At 48.3% G+C, this 24,590-nt stretch overlaps 1 protein-coding gene across 1 annotated transcript in view; it reads left to right on the top strand.

Moving 5' to 3' along the window:
* The window catches only part of EFTUD2 (elongation factor Tu GTP binding domain containing 2), a 41,741-nt gene extending 17,192 nt beyond the window's left edge, over window positions 1-24,549 (top strand). The window contains exons 8-28 of the mRNA XM_045985634.1: window positions 1,497-1,587; window positions 2,532-2,614; window positions 5,350-5,516; window positions 7,877-8,001; window positions 11,802-11,865; window positions 12,240-12,330; window positions 14,039-14,174; window positions 15,307-15,434; window positions 16,334-16,527; window positions 17,768-17,879; window positions 18,249-18,389; window positions 19,260-19,361; window positions 20,289-20,371; window positions 21,147-21,233; window positions 21,414-21,540; window positions 21,737-21,824; window positions 22,458-22,576; window positions 22,760-22,854; window positions 23,355-23,508; window positions 23,656-23,763; window positions 24,080-24,549. Coding sequence (XP_045841590.1) covers window positions 1,497-1,587; window positions 2,532-2,614; window positions 5,350-5,516; window positions 7,877-8,001; window positions 11,802-11,865; window positions 12,240-12,330; window positions 14,039-14,174; window positions 15,307-15,434; window positions 16,334-16,527; window positions 17,768-17,879; window positions 18,249-18,389; window positions 19,260-19,361; window positions 20,289-20,371; window positions 21,147-21,233; window positions 21,414-21,540; window positions 21,737-21,824; window positions 22,458-22,576; window positions 22,760-22,854; window positions 23,355-23,508; window positions 23,656-23,763; window positions 24,080-24,175 — 2,391 coding nt within the window. The 3' untranslated portion in view covers window positions 24,176-24,549. The remainder of the gene's footprint in view (window positions 1-1,496; window positions 1,588-2,531; window positions 2,615-5,349; window positions 5,517-7,876; window positions 8,002-11,801; window positions 11,866-12,239; window positions 12,331-14,038; window positions 14,175-15,306; window positions 15,435-16,333; window positions 16,528-17,767; window positions 17,880-18,248; window positions 18,390-19,259; window positions 19,362-20,288; window positions 20,372-21,146; window positions 21,234-21,413; window positions 21,541-21,736; window positions 21,825-22,457; window positions 22,577-22,759; window positions 22,855-23,354; window positions 23,509-23,655; window positions 23,764-24,079) is intronic.
* The last annotated feature ends 41 nt before the right edge of the window (window positions 24,550-24,590 follow it).

Here is a 24,590-nt window from a genome sequence, read left to right as displayed (position 1 = left end):
AGCTATTACTGTTTTTTAAGTATGTTTGGCTAGATTTTTTTAAACACCTATTTCCTGTTAAAACTTTTTGGGGGGGGCACCTGGGGGGCTCAGTGGGTTAATAAGCCTCTGCCTTCAGCTCAGGTCATGATCTCAGGGTCCTGGGATCAAGCCCCACATCGGGCTCTCTGTTCAGCGGGGAACCTGCTTCCTCCTCTCTCTCTGCCTGCCTCTTGGCCAACTTGTGATCTATTTCTCTCTCTCTCTCTGTCAAATAAATAAGTAAATAAATCTTTTTTAAAAAAAACAAAACATTTTTTTTTTTTTTTTTTTTTTTTAAAGTAGGCTCCACCACCAGCATGGAGCCCAGCTCTGTGCTTGAGCTCACAACTCGGAATCAAGAGTTGGGTATTTAACCAAATGAGTCACCCAGGTGCCCTTTTTTTTTTTAATAGATTTCCCTCCCCCCTTTTTTTTAAAGTAATCTCCACACTCAATGTGGAGCTTGAATTCCCAACCTCAAGGTAAAGAGTCTCTTGCTCTACTGACTGAGCATGCTAGGAGCCCCCCTTGTTAGAGCTTCTGTATATCTATGTGTGTTGCAGGGAGTTGGTTTTTTGTTTTGTTTTTGTTTTTAGTGAGATATTTCAAATACCTTTTGGAAAAAGGCACATCAGAAGTCAGAGTAATCTTGCTTATGCACCTTTCAATAGTTACAACTCAGTCTCCACCAGGATTCCCAGCTTTGCCGTTCACTTTCATTCTCTTTTGAAGAAACTGCTCGAAATTAGAGGCATTCATGATTCTATCTTCCGCAGGGTGGGTACAGTCAAGGTAGACTTCAGAACTTGCTTTTTTTGCTGGGTGGGGAGCACCCCCCCTCGCCACAAGCTTTTTCACAGGCTCCATGGTGGTAGCAGGGGCAGAAAGGGTACCGTGGTTTTTTAAATCCTTAAATGCCCAGGATGTCTCTTTTTACTTACATGATACTTCAGTTGTTGTTTTTTTCGTTTTGTTTTTTTTTAAGACTTTATTTATTTGTTTGACAGAAAGAGAGACAGCGAGAGAAGGAACACAACCAGAGGGAGTGGGAGAGGGAGAAGCAGGCGCCCCTCTTATCAGGGCCCCATGCGGGGCTCGATCCCAGGACCCTGGGATCACAACCCAAGCTGAAGGCAGACGCTTAACGACTGAGCCACCCAGGCACCCCGATACTTCAGTTATTTTTGTTAACTGTGTATGAAGTTAAGATTGTAGGACACTGGGTTCTCTGTTAGGTTTAATCCTGCTTTATTTGTTCATTTTTATTTTTACTTTTTTTTTTTTTTATTTGAACCAAACCCCTGCAAAAACGATGTTTAATACCAAGATATTTCATCTGCAAGGGCCATTCTGGTTAGAGGCCACTCAAGGAGAGAGGTCAGTGTAACTTACTCACAGCTGGCAAGCCCCAAGAGCAGAAGGAAGCCCTCTTGTGTAGGACGCAGTCTTGACCTCTCTGCCTTTGTGACTTTCAGAGAGGTGTTGGCATCAAAAGCACTCCTGTGACGGTGGTCTTGCCAGATACCAAAGGAAAATCTTACCTCTTCAATATCATGGACACTCCAGGTAGGACATTCCGTTTAATATCAGAACCTTACCCTCTGTTTTTTTTGTGCTTTTGCTCTTTCCAGCACAGAGCAGAGCATTTCATCTTGGCGTTTATGTTCCCTTCACTTCTCTTTCCATTGAAATAATTTCCGTTTTCCTCAGTCTCCTTTGCTTCTGACTAGTTAATTAGCAGGGACTGTGCACCAGGCTTTCTATTTTGCTCCTCTCTTTGCTCTGCTCTAAAATATTTAAACCTCATTCATTTACTCATTTCAGCGTGTCAGGCCCCGTGCTAGGTGCTTGCTAACAAGGGTAAGTCAGACATGGCCTTGGCCTCAGGCACTCCCAGTCTTTTGAAGGAGGCCATGGGGTCAGCACACCAACTGGTAGCGCCCGTACAGGTCATCGCAGGAGCAGCGTACCTTGCCCTGTGGCTGCCTCTATCTTCATCTTAGGGAAAGGATCAACTCGGGGCAGAGTTTTAAATAGAAACATTGGAGTTTTGACAAACTGACCTTCTCACCCTCAGGCGCCCAGTGCCCTGATACCTTTCAGCCTCTGTCCACCAGACAGAGAGAGAATTCCTTGCCAGGAATTGTCTCCTGTGCATCAGGCCCTTCTTGCCCTTTCTCTTGCCTCTGAATTGTCCTGTGCCCCCACAGAACTCTGCTGACTGCTGTTGAGACCAAGCTGGTGTGTGAATGTCGATCTGTTATGTCCTCCTAGGGCATATGGAGCACTTTGTTCTTTTGATGTTTGGGGACCTGCTGTATGAAAGTTTAATCCAAGCATGTGACTCTAACTGGTGGAACTTTGTACACGGCAGGGAGCCGTGGGGAGAAGGGAAAGGGCATATTTGGGGGTTCACATGCTTTGCAGTGTTCCCTCAGACCTTCTACACGTTAACTCTGCCTCATCCTGGTACCCTGCGGGTAGTGACTTATTTGGTATTTGTCTTACAGGACATGTGAATTTTTCTGATGAGGTCACGGCTGGCTTGCGCATCTCAGATGGAGTTGTCCTGTTCATAGATGCCGCTGAAGGCGTGAGTCTGCCTCTACTCTTACGACCCTTCCTCCCTGTTGGGGTTGCCCCACCCAGTGCCCAGAGTGTAATCAGAGAAGATTACAAGTCTGTGGGATTAAGGCTCACATTTGCTCTGAAATTAAGGCAGCATATGAAGTTCAAAATTAGTTCTCAGTAGGAGTCCCTCACTCCCTGCTCAGTGAGGCGCAAAATGATAGGACCCAAAATAAAATGACAAATGTAATTAAAAGGCAAGTATATTCATGTAAATGGATTTTAAATATTAATACGCTTTTCGAAACTAGAGAGTCTGGAGTTAAAAGGCCCAAGGTGTCTTGTATATTTCTAAATTGAAAGATAGGTGATTTGGCTAATCCCGTTTATGTTGTCGTTGATGAGATAGCCAGCAGAGGGAGCCAGAGTTGCTTTCCCCCCCCCTTCCTAATTGACTTCATTTTGGAATAATTTCAAATTTACTGAAAAGTTGTAAAAACGGTACAAGGAGTGCACTCTCAACTGCTTTGTAATTCTTTCTCTGTACACGTGCCCGCACAAGGACGTTCACTGATGTGACCAAAATACAGTTACCAGAATCAGGGAATTTAACGCTGACGCAATATATTGTATAGATCTTTTTCTTTGGATCTTACTGTCCCAGTAGTGTCCTTCATGGAATTTATTTTTTTCCTGATCAAGGATGCTGGCTAGCATTCAGTCCCCATATCTCCCTGAGTCTCTTAATTGAAACTGTTCAGTAACCTTTCTTGGTCCTTTGTGATGGCATTTTGGAAGAGGGTAAGCTATATTTGTTTTGTAGAATGTCTCCATTTGGGTTTGCTGAATGCTCACTCATGATTACGTTCAGGTTATTTTTGGCAGGAATGCTACATGGACATAGTTGTGTCCTTCTTAGTCCATCACATCAGGAGGCCCTGGGTGTCACTTTATCCCATTACTGGTGATACTAACTTTGGTTGCTCAGTTCAGGTGGGTTTGCCAGGTTTCCCAGTGTAAAGTTACTATTTTCCCTTTAGTAATAATTTGTGGGGATATATCTTGAGTCTGTACATACATTCTCCTTTCCAAAGTTTGCGTGCTAGTTTTATCATCAGTTACTTTTTTCTTCTTCCTTTTTTTTTTTTTAAGATTTTATCTATTTATTTGCCAGAGAGAGAGAGAGAGAGAGAGCAAGTGAGCATAAGCAGGGGGAGCAGCAGGCAGAGTGAGAGGGAGAAGCAGACTCTGCACTGAGCAGGGAGCCTGACGTGGGACTTGATCCCAGGACCCTGGGATCATAACCTGAGCTGAAGGCAGCCACTTAACCAACTGAGCCACTCAGGCGTCCATGTTACTTTTTTTCTTAAGATTTATTTATTCATTTGAGAGAGAAAGAGTAGACACAAGTTGGGGAGGGGCAAAGGGAGCGAATCTCAAGCCAATTCCCCACTAAGTGCAGAGGCAGATGCTAGGCTCAGTCCCATGACTCACCATATCACGACCTAAGACAAAACCAAGAATTGGAAGCTAGACCAACAGAACCACCCAGGTGCCCCACATTTCTTTACTCTTTGCACCTAACACGGGGCTCAAACTCATGACCCCAAGACCAGGAGTCACACCCTCCACCGACTGAGCCAGCCCGAAGTTGTATCTTCGGTAGATCATTCCTAGTTTATTTCCATAGTAGTTGCACGTGGTGATTTTCTAACTTTTATTATTCCTTCTATATTTTTTGGTTGGAATTGTTTTAAAGAAGAATTTTCCTTTTTCCCTCATTTGTTTACTTATTGTCAGTATGGATACATGGATTTTTATTTCATCAGTGGATTATACTCCGTTGCTATCCTTACTTGATACCCTTATCCATATCTTGATACTCTGGCTATCCCAGATTCAGTTAGGTAGAGCTCCTTCGGGTTGGCTTCTTTGTCTTTTTGACATGTCCCATCTTTTTTCTTTTTCTTTTTCTTTTTTTTTTTTAAGATTTTATTTATTTATTTGACAGAAATCACAAGTAGGCAGAGAGGCAGGCAGAGAGAGAGAGGAAGGGAAGCAGGCTCTCCACTGAGCAGAGAGCCCGATGCGGGGCTCGATCCCAGGACCCTGAGATCATGACCTGAGCCGAAGGCAGAGGCTTTAACCCACTGAGCCACCCAGGTGCCCCTTCAAGTACTTCCTTTCTCTTAGGCATAAAAAGATGTTCTAGACTCATTTTGTGCTTTCTCTGCCCTAATCCTGGAATCAGCTGTTTCTTAAGGAGCTCTGGCTCCTTACAGTGGGGACTAGTATTTAGAAACAAAGGTCAGGATGTGTTCACTGCTTTGGGGTCCATTCCTTCTAGACCCTTTCACTGAACACAGGCAGTGCATCCCTGCACACATCCATAACAATTTCTGCACATGTACAGGAAATGTGATTAACAATAAAAAAAGAAGAAAGCGTGTGTCGATTGTAATACCCGTACTTCTGTCCAGCACCCCAAGTGCTCCCTGGGCCTGGCTCCACCCCTTCTCCAGGCCTGAGAGACCCGGCCCCAGCATCATTCGTGTGATTGTCTGTCCTGCCAGGTGCCCTCTTCAAGGTCCTGAATCAACCTCTGGCCAAGATACCCTCTGCTTCCACCCAACAATCTATTTCCCCAGGTCCTCTTTTCCTCATATTTCGCATTTTCTGATAGTACCCTCTTTGGCTTTGCTGTGGACTTTTCTGCCCGTTTTGCTCTTCTCACCACCTTCTGGGCCTTGCGTGTCTCAGGTGATGCTGAACACAGAGCGACTGATCAAGCACGCGGTGCAGGAGAGGCTGGCGGTCACCGTGTGCATCAACAAGATTGACCGGCTAATTCTGGAGCTGAAGCTGCCTCCCACCGATGCTTATTACAAGCTGCGGCACATCGTGGATGAGGTCAATGGACTCATAAGGTATAGGACCCCGGGCGTGGCTTTCCTGTCCTTGGGAGCTCTGTGTTTTATCAGTCTTAACCTTGAACACCCGTGGGAGGCAATGCTGATCTCTTGGGAGTGCTTAATGGGCTTTTTGGACCAGGCTCTGGGCATGTTCCAGGTTCCTCTAGGGTTTGATTCGACACCCTTGGCCTCATTGACCCTGGGCCTTCACCAGCTGTGCAGCTGAAGACACATGTCCACTTCTGCATTGTGCTCAGTACCTGGGCCTCTAGAGCTGGTCTCACTTTCACCCCATACCAAGTGTGTGAAGCTAGGCAAGTGACTTACGCTCCTAGAGCCTCAGCTTCCACCTCTGTGAAAGGGGAATAATAATAATATTAGCTTAATGGGGTGTTTTAAGAAGCTGGATAGATATTTAATGCAACACGCTGAGCACACTGCTTAGCATACAGGACCTGCCCAGTGAATCATTAGCTGCTGTTACCTTCTAACATCAGACTCAGTAAATGAAGGAACTGTTGGCTCTTGTTTCTGTGGCCGTGGTTGCTTTTCAGCAAGATGCATCTTGGGCTTCTGTTAACAAGTATGAGTGACGGCTGGGAGACCTTAGAACGCGATATCAAGGTGACTTGGAAGCATAGGTTACATATATCCTAACCACAGTGTTATCTGCAGGCTGCCAGCTGGACTGCATGACTTCATGAGGCCCCTCAAAGGGCCCAGGACAAGGCTGTCCTTTTGAGGGAAAACCTCTCCAGTTAAGGACACAGATTTACCTTCAGGAACCTCCTCAGTGTGTAGTCCTAATTTCAACAGCAATCTCCTCTCCCTGGCCCCAGAAGGGCTAAGAATGACTGGAGACTAACATAACATCAGGAGCCCCAAAATGAAATGTTAGATGTCTTTATGCATCCCCATTAAAGTGGGGGATGGGGTAAATCCTGATCACCAGAATAGGAAGTCCGATCTCAGCCTCTAAACAAATTGACGGCAACGTAAACATTTTCTTTAGGAATACAGGGCAAGTGGTCTGAGAGCTTTAAAAGAGTTGAAAGCAGGGGCGCCTGGGTGGCTCAGTGGGTTAAAGCCTCTGCCTTCGTCTTGGGTCATAATCCTAGGGTCCTGGGATCGAGCCCCATATCGAGCTCTCTGTTCAGCAGGGAGCCTGCTTCTCTTCCTCTCTGCCTGCTTGTGATCTCTGTCAAATAAATTTTAAAAATCTTTAAAAAAAAATTATTAAAAAAAAAAGTTGAAAGCAGTTGCTTCTGGGGAGCATAACTTGAGAGATGGTAGAATAGGTAGGGAACTGCTCTTTAAAAGCCAGTACGTTCACCTCTCAATTCTTGGGTGCCTGGGTGGCTCAGTTGGTTAAGCGACAGCCTTCAGCTCGGGTCATTATCCTGGAGTCCGGGGATTGAGTCCCACATCGGGCTCCCTGCTGGGTGGAGAGTCTGCTTCTCCCTATGACCTCTCCTCTCTCATGCTGTCTCATTCTCTCTCTCTCTCTCAAATAAATAAAATCTTTTTAAAAATAATAATAAAATGAGTTAAGATATTCTGTAAAATGGGGTGGCTCAGTTGGTTACATGTCTCCCTTTGGCTCAGGTTATGGCCTGGGATTGAGCCCCACATCAGGCTCCCTGCTCCTTGGAGAGGCTGCTTCTTCCTCTCCCTCACCCTGCCCCTTCCTCTGCTTGTGCCCTTGCTTGCATGCCCGTGCGCTCTCTCTCACTGTCTCTGTCAAATGGATAAATAAAATCTGAAAAGAATGAAATTCCATATAACAATCTGTCAGTAAGGCTAGGATTATGGATTGGATTCCTGTGTTCAACTGGTTTTCTTTTAAACCTCAGTGAACGTGGGATGCTGTGGCTTCTGCATGGCTTTTAAGACAAAATTTTAATGTGATTTTGTATAACAAAGCCAAACAAAACAATAAAGAACAGGGTAATTAGAGTGGGGAGCAAAGTTACCCTTATCTTCTGTTATTTATCCATTTCTAGTGTTTATGTCTGTATTTGTGAAATTGAGATTTCTCCAAAATAAACTCCTCTTCCACATTAGATTGATTTCCTGTTTTCCAAGAGCTTTGTCTCTGACCTCCAGGTTTCCCCTTGTCTGTCCGGAGCGGTTAACTTCTCTGGGATGGTGCATGAAGTTCCCGGCTCTGGGAAATCCGTTCGTTACTGGGAGCTAGGGCACAACTCCACCGTGTCACTTTCTTGGGCCAGGCCACAGGCAAAACTGAGTATGTGATGCCGGCGCGTGCCGAGGGCAAGGGCTAGAGAGAGGCTGGGACCCTGAGTGGTGGGACCTGCGCGGTGTCAGTGTTGCTGCTTGGCCTGGCTCTGCGCTCACGACTCTCTCTGTTTCAGCATGTATTCCACGGATGAGAACCTGATCCTTTCCCCACTCCTGGGCAACGTCTGCTTCTCCAGCTCCCAGTACAGCATCTGCTTCACGCTGGGTTCCTTTGCCAAGATCTATGCTGACACCTTCGGTAAGCTCCGGCTGGCGGTCTGCCTCCCAGCTTCCCCGGAGCCATGTGCGCCTTTCCTGCAGAAGAGTTCGGAAGTGGCTTCATGCCGTTGTCCCCTGTTGGGGGAGCATCTTATCAACTGTTATTGTCACAACCATTATTGTCACTCTCTTTGGCCCCTAGATCCTTTCTGTTGGCTAAGTGGTTCCTAAAGAATGGAAAGATAAAGGTGCCTGGGGAAGAAGTGGGGAAAGGGGGAGCTCGTTTTAGGAATAGGAATCTCTCCCTGTGTGAGACAGGTACTGTCCGAAAGGAGTGATCCATGCCCACGCAGCCCTTTTAGACCTCTTGCTCAGAGGTGGGATCTCTCACTAGTGTGCTTCCAGCTGTCTTTCTGACCATATGTAGGCACATCGACATTTTGTAGGCCTACCCGAGAGCTCATGTTGGATTCGCAGCCCGCTGGGATGCCTGGCCGAATGATTTTACAGGTCCCGGAAGCCTTGACGCTAGAACCCTGGGACCCACTTCCCAACTCAAGAGACTGGCGCTCTCTGCCTCTGGGCCTCCCAGTTCCCTCAGATTCCGATGATAACAACCGTGTCCTGAGGATCGAATGCTCTGCCCACTTAGGGGGTCATGATCACCCCATTTTGAGAGCTGAGGAGAGGCTCTGGGAGCAGGATTGCAGCGGACAGGTGCTGGAGCTCCAGTGTTTCTGTACTCTCCTGAGTTGTCCTTCGCTTGCTCTTATGAAAGAAATGGACAAATACAACTTTCTTCTTTAAAATATGTACATATTTACCATGTCCTCACTGAGTAGAAAACTGAGAAATACAGTAAAATCCAATCCAGAAAGCAAATCTACCTTTAACTTCATTATCGCTAAGTGCTGCAGACGTTTGTCAGCGCTCTCTCTGTGTAGTGTTCTCCATAAGAGATCACGTTTTATAGAGAGAGATAACACATATAAAATATATAATAACGCAAGATAAATTTTCACTCAGCAGTGGCTTATAAGCATTTGCCTGTTTTATTAAAATTCATTTCTAAAAATTATTTTGCATAATTGCCTGTGGCTCCAGGGTACAGATAGATGTGTTGTGACTTAACTGCTTTATCATCAGGCGTATATTTTAGTTGTTTGTAGCTGGCTCTTTGGAACGGGAGGAAATAGATGGACTATAAATGAAACTCCTCTGAGCAGAGTTCTAGTTTATAGATTTCTGAATGTTCTTTATGTCAGCATGTGAAGCAAAGACTGTTTCTGTAACTACCATGTATTAATGGTTCAACTCCTGACTGGAAATGGCCCTAAGCCTCCGGAGAGTATCACCCATCCTCAGACACACTGTTCATTTACAGAGTCGCCAGCTGGGGGCTCTGACGTCATCGTGAAAAACCACACATGGACTTCTAGAAAGTTAGCTCTGGAAGGAATATCAGAGATCGTTGAATCCTTCTTTTTCATTTCGTATATGGGAAAGTGTGCCCAGGGTTACAGAACCTGATGGGTTGGGGACTAGAATCAACTTGGGGGTTTTTCCCATCACACCGTACTGCCACAGATGATGCCCGGTCCTAGTTAAGAGGGGGTAGACAGAAACCCACAGAGTGATGAACAGCAGTGTATGGCATCAGCTTGGGCAGGAGGAGATGGGGTTTGGTGGACAGGTGTAGAGTAGGGGAGCTGGGAATCCCAGACTCACAGTGTTGGGCAAGGAGGCTCAGAGGCAGGTGGTTCGGACCCATGGCCTGCTTTAATAATGGTGGACCGTCTCACCAAGGAGAAGAGTTGAAGTAAAACTGTGGGCAGGCAGGGGTGAGACCACATCGAGGAGGGTTTGAAATGCCCGATGAAGGAATTTTGACTTTATCCTTTAGGCAGTTGGGAGCTGTTAAAGATTGGGGGTGCTGTAGCCACATGGTCTCTTTCAGCACCATTTCACTTCCCTGACAGAGCACAAAAGCAGCCGCAGACGATATGTAAGTGAATCAGTGTCACCGTGTTCCTGTAAAACTTTACTTCCCAGCAGTGAAATATGAACACACATGTCACAAAATGCTCTTCTTCTTTTGATTTAGTCAGCCATTTAAACCTGCAGACAGAGCCTGTCCTTTGCTAGAGGGACATGCATCGGCTGTGAGCTGAACTTAACCTTGAGGGGCAGAACCTGCACCAGGCTCCCCTGCACCAGCCTGCGGCCCTGACCCTTCTTTGCCAAACATCCAGAGAATGCTCTGAGGGGGGACGGGGAAGATTTCTTGCGTAAATCAGTACCTCAACTAATTCTCCTTTCCCAGGAGCTAGACTTCCTGCACGGTGGCCGACCTAAACCTGACTCTGTGCTTTGACAACATTCCTTCCACCCTGTTCCCCTACCTGTTCACACACCGACCCCAAAAGTCCTCGAGTAAGATTGGTGCTTCTGGGCAGGACAGAAGCCTGTGTCCCGAGGCAGCTTCCTTCCCCAGGCCGTCTCAAGCAAACAAGACATGAAATTCATGTCCCCAGGCCACTTTCCCAGCCCCTGTAGTATCCTGGGATCTATATGTATTTCCCAGGATCCCTCACAACCTGATTAAGAAAGAGATACATATAAAGTAAATGGGGAAAATGCCACAAAGTAATGTTTAAAGAATTAATAAATGAAAATAAAGATTGGGGTGGGCTGACATGGGCAAAGCTGATGGAAGGTGGGCCTGAGAGAGGAGAGAGGGTGCAGGAAGGAGCGCCCACTTAGACACTTCTACCAATATTCAGATACAGGCTTGCGAGTACTGGATTCCTGTTATCTGTGAGATCAAAAAGGAGGAGATGGGTTGGAGAGCCGTCCTCCTGTTCTTCCAGTGAGCGTTTATTATACTTTCGTAGCATGCTAGGCCTGGTTCTTGTGAGTGTGCTCTGCCGTCTGTCGAGAGCAGTAGTAGAGGTACGTGTGCAGAGGAGAGCGCTTCACTAATGGGGGAAAGAAGGGGGAAACTTGGTAATCAACAAAGTGCAGAAGAAAAAGATTTTGAACTTGGTTGAAGTGCCACGGAGCCTGCTGAGAGAGAGAACAGTCTGAAGGAGAACGTAGCTTTAGGGAAAAGATGATGAATTCCCTGTATGCCATCTCGAGTGAGAGGAAACAGTCTGACATCTGGATAGAAATACTCGGGAGCTAGTTGGTGACGTCAGTGATCTAGCTGACTGTGTTACAGGAGCTCTTGACTGAGAAGATCTTGAATTTTAAAAGGCCCCATTGCTTGGCTTAGTCTGACCAGGATTAAGGGTTACAGTCAAACTAAAAAGATGAATTGGTAAAAGATGGGACGAAGGTTGGCTTTGGTGTTTTTCTCTTCAGAGGACTGGCTGGCTGCCTTCCAGAAGCTTAGGGCTAGTCAGAACTTCAGCATGGCTTCAGCATGGCACTGCAGCCGGGAGACTGCCCACACTGGCCGCAGAGAGTTTCTGTAGATCCGGGAAGAACGAGGGAGCCATTAAGCTCCACTTCTAGAAGGAACAGGGTTTGCAGAGCATAACACGTGAACAGCTGAGCCTGTTTTCTCACAGGAAAGAGTATAAACCATACCCTTGTCCATAGCTCAGTTTTTTGCTTGCTAGACATGGAGAGCCATCTAGGTGCTCGTTTTGGCTCCAGCATAGTCTTGTTGACTTTGGGCCAGTCCTATCCTTGTCTGCCTGCCTGGGTAGAAGGAAATGTCGGGACCTTGGAAAGGAAGATGCTAGAATTCCTCAGCTGCAAACCACTTACACACCTGAAACAGACTTTCAAACAGTACTCAGGCAGGTTATAATCGTATGTCTTCTCTTACAGGTGACATTAACTACCAGGAATTTGCTAAAAGACTCTGGGGTGACATTTATTTCAACCCCAAAACGTAAGTAGAGTGGGGAAATGACTCTCTAGAGGGAGAATCCATTTTCCCAGGAAGTGAGGACAGAGAAAGAGTTCCTAAGATTAAAGTGTACATTTTTATAAGCCATGATCCTTCCTTCTGTAAGTGGATTGGCTTCATGAGCTCTAAGCAGAATGAGGCTGTTCCTCTTGAGGACGTTCATAGCTCAGTTGAGGCGTGCGTGCAAGTCATAACCATATGCCCTCTCAGGAATCTCTCTTTGGAAATGTTATAATCACACACACACTCCCTCCCTTTGACCCTGCTCAGATTCAGAACTTGAGATACACCCTTAGGATCAGTGACATACCTTCTCCCTGCTGGCTCACCCATAACTCTTGTTTTTTCCTCTTTAGACGAAAGTTCACTAAAAAGGCCCCAACCAGCAGCTCCCAGAGGAGCTTTGTGGAGTTTATCTTGGAGCCCCTTTATAAGATCCTCGCTCAGGTGAGTGTGTCAGGCCGCCTGATTCAGGTTTGCCCTCGTAAGCATGAGGTGAAAAAGCTAGTGAACTCACACTTCCCCTTGCCCCTAAACTGGCTCAGTTTCGTATCACTAAGTGTGAGGATAGTTGATCACCAGTCTTCTCGATCTAGAACACTATAGTCCTCTAGATGCTGTTGAATTCAGAGTGAAGAGGAAAGATACAGAAGATGGAAAAGGCTCTGGAGAAATTGGTGTAAAGATTTTGTATTCAAAGGATTATGACACTTGAGAATTAATCATTTCAGTTGTGGAGATTTGATTTACAGATCGAGTTGAGAAAGTCCTCCAGGTTTAACATATGTATGTAATGTTGAAGTTAAAGCATTATTTACAGCACCTGGGGGGAAAAAACTGGAAATAAGTTAAATGCTTACCAGTGAGAATCAGATTAAATGAATTATGGTACATCTCAAATGATTTAAGTATTTTGTATCCATTAACAGAATGGCTTATGAGCTAGCTTTTAATGACTTTTGTGGGTATGGATGTATGTGATGTTTGTCAAATTGAAAAGGATGCGTCATGGGGCCCCTGGCTGGCTCAGTGGGTAGAGCATGCGACTCTTGATCTCCGGGTCATGAGTTCAAGCCCCGTGTTGGGCATAGAGCTTACTTGAAAAAAAGAAGAAAGGATCTATCGGACAGTAGTAAGGATGTAGTTAAACATGTGAGATGTGGGGCGCCTGAGTTGCTCAGTGGGTTAAAGCCTCTGCCTTCGGCTCAGGTCACAGGCCCAGGATCCTGGGATCAAGCCCCAAATCGGGCTCTCTGCTCAGCAGGGAGCCTGCCTCCCCCTCTCTGCCTGCCTCTCTGCCTGCTTGTGATTTTTCTCTCTGTCAAATAAATAAACAAAATCTTTTAAAAAAAACAAAAAAAAAAACGAAAAAACACGTGGGATGCCTCCTAGAAAAGAGCATAGCATTGCATTTGCATGAATTTGTTACCTAAAAGGCAGCAGTAAGCAGTAAAACGGTGACACTGTATGGGAATTTTCATAGACCTTTTTTCCAAGACAGTTATAAAATATTCAAGTGTTTAATAAGCCCAGTGCACAGTGGGCACACACACATACACAAAATGTGTGTGGCCATTCCAACTGACAAAAAAGTAGAACATAGCAACAACAAAACAAAATAGCATGATTAAAATTTATTGGTGCTGCAAAATGCTTAGTATCTTGTGTCAGACTGGAATGGATTAATAAAAGAAATTTATAGAATCTGTCTCAGTAGAGACCTTGAGTCTGTTGAGAATGATTTAGCTTGTCTTTGCCCTACCAGTGGATGGACTGCTAGGTGACCTTTTTTGGTTCCTTCCAGGGCAATGATGCTCTCCATTGGAGAAGTCTCTAAAATAGGGGAGGGGGAGGGATTTCCTGAGTTTGAGGAGTTGCTGCTTTGCAGACACCAGGGGGCAGTACTGAAGGTCCATTTGAGAGGTCGAGGTTTATTGCCTGGTGTGGGCATTTAACCAAACCCCTTTCACCCGGGGTTGGTTTAAAGAGTAGGTACTGAAGATTTCCCTGGAACCTAATGGTTGTCCTTGCCAAGAGCTCTTCCTATAGAAGAGAACTTAGTGCAGTGACCCTTCAAATTGCCGTCTGGTCTTCCCTGGTAGCAGCCACCAGACTAGGGCTGTCACTGTAGCTGACATGTCTCGTACCCACACAGGTGGTGGGTGACGTGGACACCAGCCTCCCCAGGACTCTGGATGAGCTTGGCATTCACCTGACCAAGGAGGAACTGAAGCTGAACATCCGCCCCCTCCTCAGGCTGGTCTGCAAAAAATTCTTTGGCGAGTTCACAGGTAACAGAAGAGCTCACGGCCCCTTTCCCATCCCCATCGTCACGTCCTGCCACGGGTGTCACGCGGAGCTCTTCCTCGTCCCACAGGGGTGTTCAGAGGTGTGAGGCTCTTGTATATAAACTGCAGGCTGGGATGCCTGGCACCCGGATTTTCTCCCAGCTCTCTTCTTCAGTGGACGGTACCAAGGACTCTCTCTTGGGAAACAGAAGCAATTAAATTTCCCTACCAGGAGGAGCATGCAAATAAAGGAGACGGGGAAGCAGATTCTGAAGTTCTAGTGTTTTTGCCAGGGGCCCTTCAGGAAGGTAGACTCCTGAGGGATATGAAGTAGTGGGAAAGCACCAGACGCGGATTTCTTTCCCCCGAGCTCCTGTCTCCTCTATTTGAGTGACGCGGAAGGCAGGTGCCTCAGTGGAAGAAGCCCCAGTCTGGTTAGGAAAAGACCTGAGTCTTGCTCCTGTTGTGGCCCTGACCCTTCCACGTGGCGAGACCCTGGGCCAGCCCCTCAGTTCTTCTGTGACTCGATTTCTCATCTGTAAAATAAGGGAGGCAGAAAAGGCAATGGCTGAGGGCTCCCTCAGCAGTCTCTTTGTTCTGAGTCGGATGGGAATTAGGTGTCTGAATCCTCCAAAGGTATGATTCTAGTAGTTCATTCTGGGCAGGCCATCGGCCCAACCTAGGAGATACCCACTGAAAACAGATCTGCCTTCCACAGGGTGCTAACGGAGGTCCCCTCTGGCGTGGCTCTTTAGCCATTAGAAAAACAGGAACAAGTATAGAACAGAAACGTGTGCAATGTTTCCCAAAAGGAAAGAGTCAATTTAGGGATTGTTCTAAGTAGATCTTAAAGAGATGGGGTACTAACTTAGTGTAAGTGCTCAGTGAGTGTTTGTATTCAATAAAAGATTGTGGATTGGTAGAGATACTTGAAAATTTTTGTCTGCTGAGTTCCAAGGAACCGCTGAGCCCTGCTTCTTGCTCTTTCCTGGCATAAGTGTGGCGCCGTAAGTTTCAGAGCTGAACATCAGTCCCTCTTTTTTTAGCTCTCTGGCCATCACAAGTAGACCCATAACGTGCCACCCACTTCCCCCGTGAGAGCGTATGCTAATGGCCTTCTCTTCTCCCTCCACAGGCTTTGTGGACATGTGTGTGCAGCATATCCCCTCTCCAAAGGTGGGCGCCAAGCCCAAGATTGAGCACACCTACACCGGTGGTGTGGATTCTGATCTCGGCGAGGCCATGAGCGACTGTGACCCCGACGTAAGGGAAAGCCCCCATTTCTCTTAATGTTTTTTCCCTCGTGTGTGGGAAAGCTGTTTTCTGGGTCACAGAAAGAATGCCTTCTTTCCATCCTTGCTTGTCACCCACTCTCCGTGAGCAAAGTGAAAGAGACCTGAATTCAGAGCCCGGTGTTACGGTGGTGTGAGCTTGGGAACATTATTCAGTCTTTCTAAGAGTCTTGATCTATAAAATGAGGATAATAATTTGTATGGGATTGTTACAGGAATTGAGTAAGATATAGAAAGTATTATACTGTGTTCAGTGCAGTGCCTGACAAGAGAGTAAAGATTCAACAAATGGGAGCTAACCTTGTTAGCCTTGGGCTTTAAAAAGATCTTTCCCAGGAGTGCCTGACTGGCTCCGTCAGTAGAGCGTGTGAGCATTGATCTCAGGGGTCATGAGTTCAAGATCCACACTGAGTGTACAGCTTACTTTAAAAATAAGTAAATAAATAAAATTAAAAATAAAAAAATAGAACAGTCTTTCCCAGCCATTCCTAAGTCAGTCTAGTGTCTCGGCATAAACACCCAACCAGTTGAGAACTGAGTTACATCTTCAGAAAGAATTTGGGACAAGCAAGTCTTGTAATTTTGCAAGTGAATAGTGCCAGTCTGCCATCTTAAACCTGCTTTTCTTTGCCATTGCCCTCATCCCCCTAAAGAAAAGGAAAAGAGTTCTGTTGCTCTGCCTGTGACATCTGTCAACTAAGCAGGGGTCCGGGCGTGGTTTGGAATTTTCCCAGGAGATTGACGCATCTTCCTCTAGGTTTGGGCAGTCTTTTCTCAGAGCTCATGTCATTGCTGTCAAGGGAGATAGAGACCGTGGTGTTTACCGTGGGAATATATGTGGTTGAGCCTGCACTCTTTCCCCATCTCCAGGGTCCGCTGATGTGCCACACGACCAAGATGTACAGCACAGATGATGGAGTTCAGTTTCATGCCTTTGGCCGGGTGCTGAGCGGCACCATCCACGCTGGGCAGCCTGTGAAGGTGCTGGGGGAGAACTACACCCTGGAGGATGAGGAGGACTCCCAGATATGCACCGTAGGCCGCCTCTGGATTTCTGTGGCCAGGTACCGCCAACCAGAGCCCATAGAGGCACACCTTGGCCTTGTCACTGGAGCCACCACGAGCTGGAGGGAGTGGTCCTGCTTGGAAGCACAGTAGCCACATGGCCCCCTGCAGTAGATCAGCTGACCCTCCCTCACATCTGCTGACTTCCAGTTCTTACTACCCAGAGTTGCTAGGGCCAAAAGGCAGCTACTCTTGGGCTAATGCCAAGAGCCTTGCCTTTGCGGTTTGAATGGCTTGTATAAACTTTGGTGGCAGGATTTCTATTTTTACTCTTAATCCTCTCTTCCTTTTCTGTGTTCCTAAGTCATAACCTTTATATTTCTTCCCAAAAGAAATGGTCTCCCAGCCTCCACTGACTTCTTTGACTAAGACAGAAGATTTTGCTGGATCCCTTGTAGCTCCCCCATCTGCAGAATCAGACTTAGCTTGGGCCTCTGGGCTGCTTGTGAGTTCCTGAGTTCGGCTTCTCAGCTAGCAAGCAGAGCAGAGGCAGTCCCGTTCCTGACATTGCTGCCCCACCTTGCCAACAGCCCCCGTCCACTCCTCCAGGCCCACCCGTTCCCGAGAAGGCAGAAGACTGATGAGCCAGGACAGTTAGAGTATCTCCTATGATGCTTTGGCATGTCCTTACCTTGTACCCCTTGGCCAGTGCCTTGCTTACCACTAGTACCAACTGGAACTGGGTTTTCCTATATTGTCCTCTTATAGTACCACGGGCTTTTCTCTCATGTGCTAATCTGTTGGTAACTCCACTTGACCCTTGAACAACACAGGTTTGAACTACATGGGTCCATTTTAATGTGGATTTTGGTTTTTTTGTTTGTGTTTGTTTTTTTTTTTTTTTTTTCAATAAATACGCTATAGTCCTATAAACATTTTCTCTTGTTTACGACTTAACAGTATTTTCTTTTTTTTTTTTAGTTTATTGTAAGAATACAATGTAGAATACATATAATACACAGACTATGTGTTATTCGACTGTTTATGTTATCATAGCCAACAGTAGACTGTTAGTAGTTAAGTTTTGGGAGGAGTCAGGACATATACGTGGAGTTTCAACTGGGGGGTGGTTGGTGCCCCTAACCTCCGCATTGTCGAGATGTCGCTTATACATATGTGAGGTTTTATGATTGGTTGTTTATTGTGTCCCTCCCCTGCTGGAATGTGTCTGTCTGCTTCACCCCTGCTCCTGGCTCAGTGCCTGGCACCCTTCCTTATTTTGCTTCTCTGTTGCTCCAGGTACCACATTGAGGTGAACCGTGTTCCTGCTGGCAACTGGGTTCTGATCGAAGGTGTTGATCAACCAATTGTGAAGACAGCGACCATAACTGAACCTCGAGGCAATGAGGAGGTAGAGTTTTTGAAAAGGCAGCTGGATTCGTTTAAGCTAGAGGGTCACATGGAGCCATACCGCCCATGAACAGCCAGGAGCAGAACTCACGGGGTACTAACCCGGAGTCATGGCTACTTCCGGGTCCTGGACCTCGGGAAGGCCCAGTGTTCTACATCTGACCCTGCCTGATTCTCCCTGTACTCTGCTCAGAGGCTAGGAACTACGGGGAGTTCCTTTATCTTTCCCTCTTTGTTCTGCCAGATTATGCAGGAGTAACTCCAAGCAGCACGATGGCTGATGGGGGGGGGGGGTGGTCTGCTCCTCTCTGACCTCTGCACCTCTGCACTCAGGCCAGGTGCCCTCATTCTTCTGCATTTTGAATTTCAGGCTCAGATTTTCCGACCCCTGAAGTTCAACACCACATCTGTTATCAAGATTGCTGTGGAACCGGTTAACCCCTCAGAGCTACCCAAGATGCTAGACGGTCTGCGCAAGGTCAACAAGAGCTATCCATCCCTCACCACCAAGGTACGTTCAGGGCATGTGCGAGCTGCCAGGCCCCACTGCCCAGCCGATGGGTCCATGCTGCCCACGGCTTCTTGTCCACCAGGTGTGTCTGATCTGCTTCCAGCAGCCTGCGTCAGGAGCGGATGTTCCCATCTGCTGCTGTCATTTCAAAGCAGGACTTGTTGGGGAGAGGGTGAGAATGCACGTGTGTGTGTTCATAGCCCACAGTATGGGAAAGAGATGTGTCCTGGAGAGTACACTTTGAATTTATTTTTCCAGAAAATATAGAGGGAAAAGTGAGTCATTTTGATCCTTCTACATTCCTGAGACTTCTGGCGTACTTCTCTGAGTAGCTGGCTGGGGCTGAAGGGTCAGCTTATGTCCTTAGACATAGGGCAGAGTGTTCCCTAAATGGTTGTGACAGGAGTAAGTCAGTGACCTTATGCCTAGCAGCACCATGCTGAATGGTCCAAGTGTCTTGAGGATTAACTCATAGGCCCCTGCTCTGCACTGGTCTTTCTTTCTTGTTTTTTTTTTTTTTTTTATATTTTAGTTATTTATTTGACAGAGAGACAGAGATCACAAGTAGGCAGAGAGGCAGGCAGAGAGAGAGGGGGAAGCAGGCTCCCTGCTGAGCAGAGAGCCCGATGTGGGACTCGATCCCAGGACCCTGAGATCATGACCTGAGCCGAAGGCAGAAGCTTAACCTCCTGAGCCACCCAGGCGCCCCCGCACTGGTCTTTCTTGAAGAGGCTAGAACAGGCTGAGCAATGGCTCGCTGAGACTGGGTTCAGGCACCGCCTCCTGGGCTCTTCGTGTTGTTTTTGTTGCTGGCTGTTGTGGCTGGCACAAGAGGTCCAGGCTGTGATCCCCAGGGCTGTTGCATTTCAGGTGGAAGAGTCCGGGGAGCATGTGATTCTGGGTACGGGGGAGCTCTACCTGGACTGTGTGATGCACGACTTGCGGAAGATGTACTCAGAGATTGACATCAAGGTAAGTTAGCGTCCCCTTTCTTGAACGCCTGCCCGGCCAGGAGCTTGACTCATATCTCCAGACTGATTTTATAAGTAGCCAAACCCTTGATCCGCCTGGAAGGCCTGCGCAAAGAGGGGGGCTGCTGGGGAAGATGTGTTTGGGAAGAGCATGACCTGTTGCTCCCTATTTGGGAAGGTATTTGAGATCTGGTTTGCCCCTTTCTGCAGGGTTATTCTCAGTGTCATACGTTTAAAGTCAAAGCTCCCAAGCCAAAGTGATTCTTGGTCTTCTGTTAAAGAGACAGTTATACAACCCGTCTTTGGCAGTGAGGGCTCAGTGGATGGTTTCAGGGAGTGAGGATTGGCCCTCCTGAGTTTGCTGTCAGGTCATGATGTAGCCCCTCAGTTCAAGTGCGCCTTTTTGGTAGACATGTTTTCTCCCAGCCCCTGTGGTGGTGGGGGCGAGTGCCCTCACGTACCTGTCTTAAGCTCTTCTCCTGATGTGCCGAGGATGGGTGCTCTAGAAGACACTGGGTTCCCGGTAGCCGGCCCTGTGGGAGCTTCAGGGAGGGGCCGAGAATGGAACGGGGACCTGCTAGGCTGTCCCTAGTGCCCACAGTGACAGAACCACGGGATGTTCAGTGAGTGGTGGGGGGGTTGGCTGAATGGGTATTGGAAGAGACCTTGGGGGACTATCATTTACACCCAGGTTCAGCTCACACTTACCCTTGGCTGAAGAACACAAACTCCACAGTCTGCTAGGTTTTCTCAGGCTGCTTAGTGCCGGTCTGCACTTTGCACCCGCTGTGGGGCTTGTTGCCGACGCTGATTGAGAACAGAGTGTTGTCGCAGAGGTGGTGCCAAGCAGACCTCAGAATTCCCTTTGGCACAAGATTATCCTTCCAACAAATTGAGACCTTGCCTAACAATTTATTCTGTTCCCCAGGTGGCTGACCCTGTTGTCACATTTTGTGAGACGGTAGTGGAAACATCTTCACTCAAGTGCTTTGCTGAAACACCCAATAAGAAGTGAGCTGGGGGGCGCCTGGGTGGCTCAGTGGGTTAAAGCCTCTGCCTTCAGCTCAGGTCATGGTCTCAGGGTCCTGGGATCGAGCCCCACATCGGGCTCTCTGCGCAGCAGGGAGCCTGCTTCCTCCTCTCTCTGCCTGCCTCTCTGCCTACTTGTGATCTGTCAAATAAATAAAAAAATAATCCGGAAAAAAAAAAACTGAGCTGGTGGGTTTGAGTGCCCCTGGGACGGACAGGGGACACTCTCCTCTCCCCCCGCCTCTCCACCCTAATCACAAGCACTGTGGAGAAGGAGACCCCCAAGCCTTGGGATGGGGTCTTAGGATGCTTGAATTTTACCCCAGCACTCTCATCCCTTAGGCCTGTAGACATGATGCTGTGAGGTTCTTTGCCGGAGGTACCCCAAGAATGAGCGGCCTTGTCTTTCTGTATCATATGATCATTTTAAAATTTTGCCCTCGCAGCAGCTCCACTGTTTTTTGGTTTTTTTAAGATTCTATTTTTAAGTGATCTCTACACCTAGTGTGGGGCTGAAAGTCACAACCCTGAGATCAAGAGCCACCTGCTGCACTGACTGAGCCAGCCAGGTGCCCCAAGACCTCACTGTTTTAAAGAGTGATAGATTTGAATGAAAGAAGACAGAAAATGAGCCCTTTTTGCTCTACTCTAGCCCTCCGGCTTCTACTGGTGTCACTGCCTTGCCAGCCTTTTCTTAGGAATGCCCCTTCTGCAAGTCCTGCTGATCTTCATTGTTACCTGTGTCCTTTATTACTAGGAACAAGATCACCATGATTGCTGAGCCTCTTGAGAAGGGCCTCGCCGAGGACATAGAGAACGAGGTGGTCCAGATAACGTGGAACAGGTGAGAACATGGTTGTGGTTCCCAGGCTGAAAGATGAGGCGCCATAGCCTGCCCACCCAGTCTGTAATGCCACCTGTCCCAGGAAGCGAACTGTCCTCCAGGAAGGCAGGATCTGTGACCCCAGCAGGCAGGAATCAACAGAGCTGCCGGATGCCTCCATTGTCTCCTCCTTCCCCCCAGGAAGAAACTGGGAGAATTCTTCCAGACCAAGTACGATTGGGATCTGCTGGCTGCACGTTCCATCTGGGCTTTTGGCCCTGATGCCACCGGCCCCAACATCCTGGTGGATGATACCCTACCCTCTGAGGTACAGCAGAACTGGTGGGAGCCATTGGGGTGGTTTCTTTGCTGTTGAGTGGAAGAAACTACAAAGTGTAATTCTTTTCCCCAAAGTGTTTTGTGGCTTCTGGTGAATCTTCTTACCACTATACCTACCTTCTCCTCCCTCTAAACTCTGGTTGTTGCCAGGGTCACTGCTCATACATGCCCTCGGTTCTGTGCAGGTGGACAAGGCTCTTCTTGGCTCAGTGAAGGACAGTATCGTTCAAGGTTTCCAGTGGGGAACCCGAGAGGGGCCCCTCTGTGATGAGCGTAAGTTCCACCCGAGCCTCGGCCTCCCCTGCCCCAGCCCTCTAGGGGCCTCGTGCCTGGGCATTTGAGGTGAGTTGGGCTCATCTATGGGCCCTGGCAGGAGAAGCAGCTCGGGACACACAGGGCCAACCCCCGTCCTGGGGCAGCGTCCTCTCCCCTCCTCCTTCCCTGTCCGAGTGCTATTGCTTGGGACATTCTGGAAATGAAGTTACTCCTAGACTGACATTTGCTCCCCAGCCCTGAGAAGGAATGTGTTCGAGGAGGGGTATCAGGTGGGAGGTGGGATCAGAGTGGTTTATAGACCAGGATTGGATTTAGTGGGAAGCAATGTGCAATTCCTCGAACTTACTCTTTATCCAAAAACAATTAAACATCTGCAAGAAAAAACACATAAACTTTTAGGAAGGCTTTACGATGCTTGAGCATGATCTGAAACGAGCACAAAGAATGTGTGCTTGACTTCTGTGCTCTGCTGTAGGACTTGGTACCCTATCAGAACGCCCATCTGCAGGGTGATTGTGTGGCCTCAAGCCAGCTCCCATGCTGCTGGAGGCTCCTGGCTGCTCTGCTCTTGGGCCCTTGACGAGTACCGCAACTGCTCCTCGCTCAGCTGCTCCCCCATCTCCGTTTCAGTGATTCGAAATGTGAAGTTTAAGATCCTGGATGCAGTGGTTGCCCAAGAGCCCCTGCACCGGGGCGGGGGCCAAATCATCCCCACGGCAAGGAGAGTCGTCTATTCTGCCTTCCTCATGGTGAGTGGATGGCACTGACCACTCACCAAGGATCCGGGTAAAGAAAAGGGGGTGGAGGCGTTAGGTAGAAGTCCAAGTTTTGGGGGCATCAAGACTACGGCCCCTTTGGTCTTTTCTTTATCCGGATCCTTGGTCCCCAGCCTTCCCCAAGCTGAAGAAGCCTTTCTTCTTGCCCCATTGCAGGCCACTCCTCGTCTGATGGAGCCTTACTACTTTGTGGAGGTCCAGGCCCCTGCGGATTGTGTCTCCGCTGTTTACACGGTCCTGGCCAGGCGCAGGCGAGTCACCGGAATGGTGTGTCAGGGAGGGTGCAGAGAGCAGGAGCACAGCAAGAAGTTGCCGGGCTCCTGTGGGGAAGCAGATGGGCCTCCTGCACAGTCTCTGTTCCTAAAAACCCACTGAGCTGGTTTTTCAGAAGGAAGTGGGAAAGATTTAAGGCAATCCCCAGCTTCACCGCAGATAAAAATTTTGAGATTCCTTCTTGGGTCCTCTCTCCTTGGAGAGCCCTTGGGGAAAGTACTGAAATGTGTCAGTGGGGGGAATGTCTGTAGGACCTTGTCTCGTCAGTGTTTCCACTCTCGCCTAGCCATCACTGCCCCCTTTGACAGCCACAGGAAAGGACACTGAGGGCCCCAAGCCTTTTCTGCCCACTATAGCATGATTGTGGTTATTCTGTCTTTGATGGGAACTCTGTGTTGTGATACATTTGGGGCCAGATTTTTTCTCTGCTTTTGGTCTCCGTAGGACAAGGGACTCAGCCTTTCTTTTTCTGTTGCAGGGGGCATGTGACTCAGGATGCACCCATCCCAGGCTCCCCTCTCTACACCATCAAAGCTTTCATCCCCGCCATTGATTCTTTTGGCTTTGAGACTGATCTGCGGACTCACACCCAAGGGCAAGCCTTTTCCTTGTCTGTCTTCCACCATTGGCAGGTGAGAAAACGGTGCAGGCTGGCCAGTGTGGTCTCTCACCTGTTCAAGGACAGTCCCCTCTGGCCTGTTCCCCTTCCAAGCCCCAAGTAAGATTTCCAACATCCTGGACAAGAGTCCTAGACCACCTGAAACCACTTTACCTTTCAGATTGTGCCCGGTGATCCTCTGGACAAGAGCATTGTCATCCGCCCCCTGGAGCCACAGCCTGCTCCTCACCTGGCCCGGGAATTCATGATCAAAACCCGTCGCAGGAAGGTATGCGTCCCTCCGGCCCATGGCCAACCCTCATTCCCCGGGGCTCTTGGCAGGAGTTGGATCTCTTCATTTCTTCCTTTGAGACCTTTTTCCCAAAGAGTGGGAGCAGCTCACTGCACAGTGCAGAGAGGTGGTCTGTACAGCCCTCTGGCCCCCAGACCCAGGGCCCAGTCCGGCTGGCAGGGGAGCACCTCGTCCCATTGGCCCAGAGTTCTCCCGCACCAGCACTCCCCAGCCCCAGCACAGGTCTCAGATGGCCTTCAGCTCTGTCGGCCACCACACAGGGCTCTTTCCTGCGTCGCCCCAACTCCTGCAGGGCCTGAGCGAGGACGTAAGCATCAGCAAGTTCTTCGATGACCCCATGTTGCTGGAGCTCGCCAAGCAGGATGTTGTGCTCAACTACCCCATGTGAGTGCTGGGGCTCCCAGCGGCCCCTGCTCCCTGCAGCAGACCGTGTCCTGCACTTGAGGCTGGGACCTGGCGGACATGGACTCCATGTTGTCAGCGTTGGAGAGTTGCTGTGGCCGTTTTTAACCACCCCAAACCCTCCGGCCCAGAGTCCCAGCAAGGAAGAAGTATCTGGCCTCCCAGATACTCTGGGAGCCTCTGCAGCCTCTGCCTGGCCCCATGCCCAGGGACCAGAGCAGAGCTTGGACTGCGGGAGGGAGAAGGGGACGCCGAAGTGTTTAACCCCAGGGGGCCCTGTCTTCAGGATTTACATGGAATTTTTTTTTTTTTTTAAAGTTTGACCTTAGACATGGTTTTTAAGTGAACAGAACATTCTGACCTCTGCCTTGCTCTGTTCCTTTCATCTTCACCCCCATCCC

The sequence above is a fragment of the Meles meles genome, chromosome 18, assembly GCF_922984935.1.
Source record: "Meles meles chromosome 18, mMelMel3.1 paternal haplotype, whole genome shotgun sequence".
Classification (NCBI taxonomy): Eukaryota; Metazoa; Chordata; class Mammalia; order Carnivora; family Mustelidae; genus Meles; species Meles meles.
The sequence above is the reverse complement of the archived record's forward strand: the minus strand, read 5'-3'. Positions and strand labels throughout refer to the sequence as shown.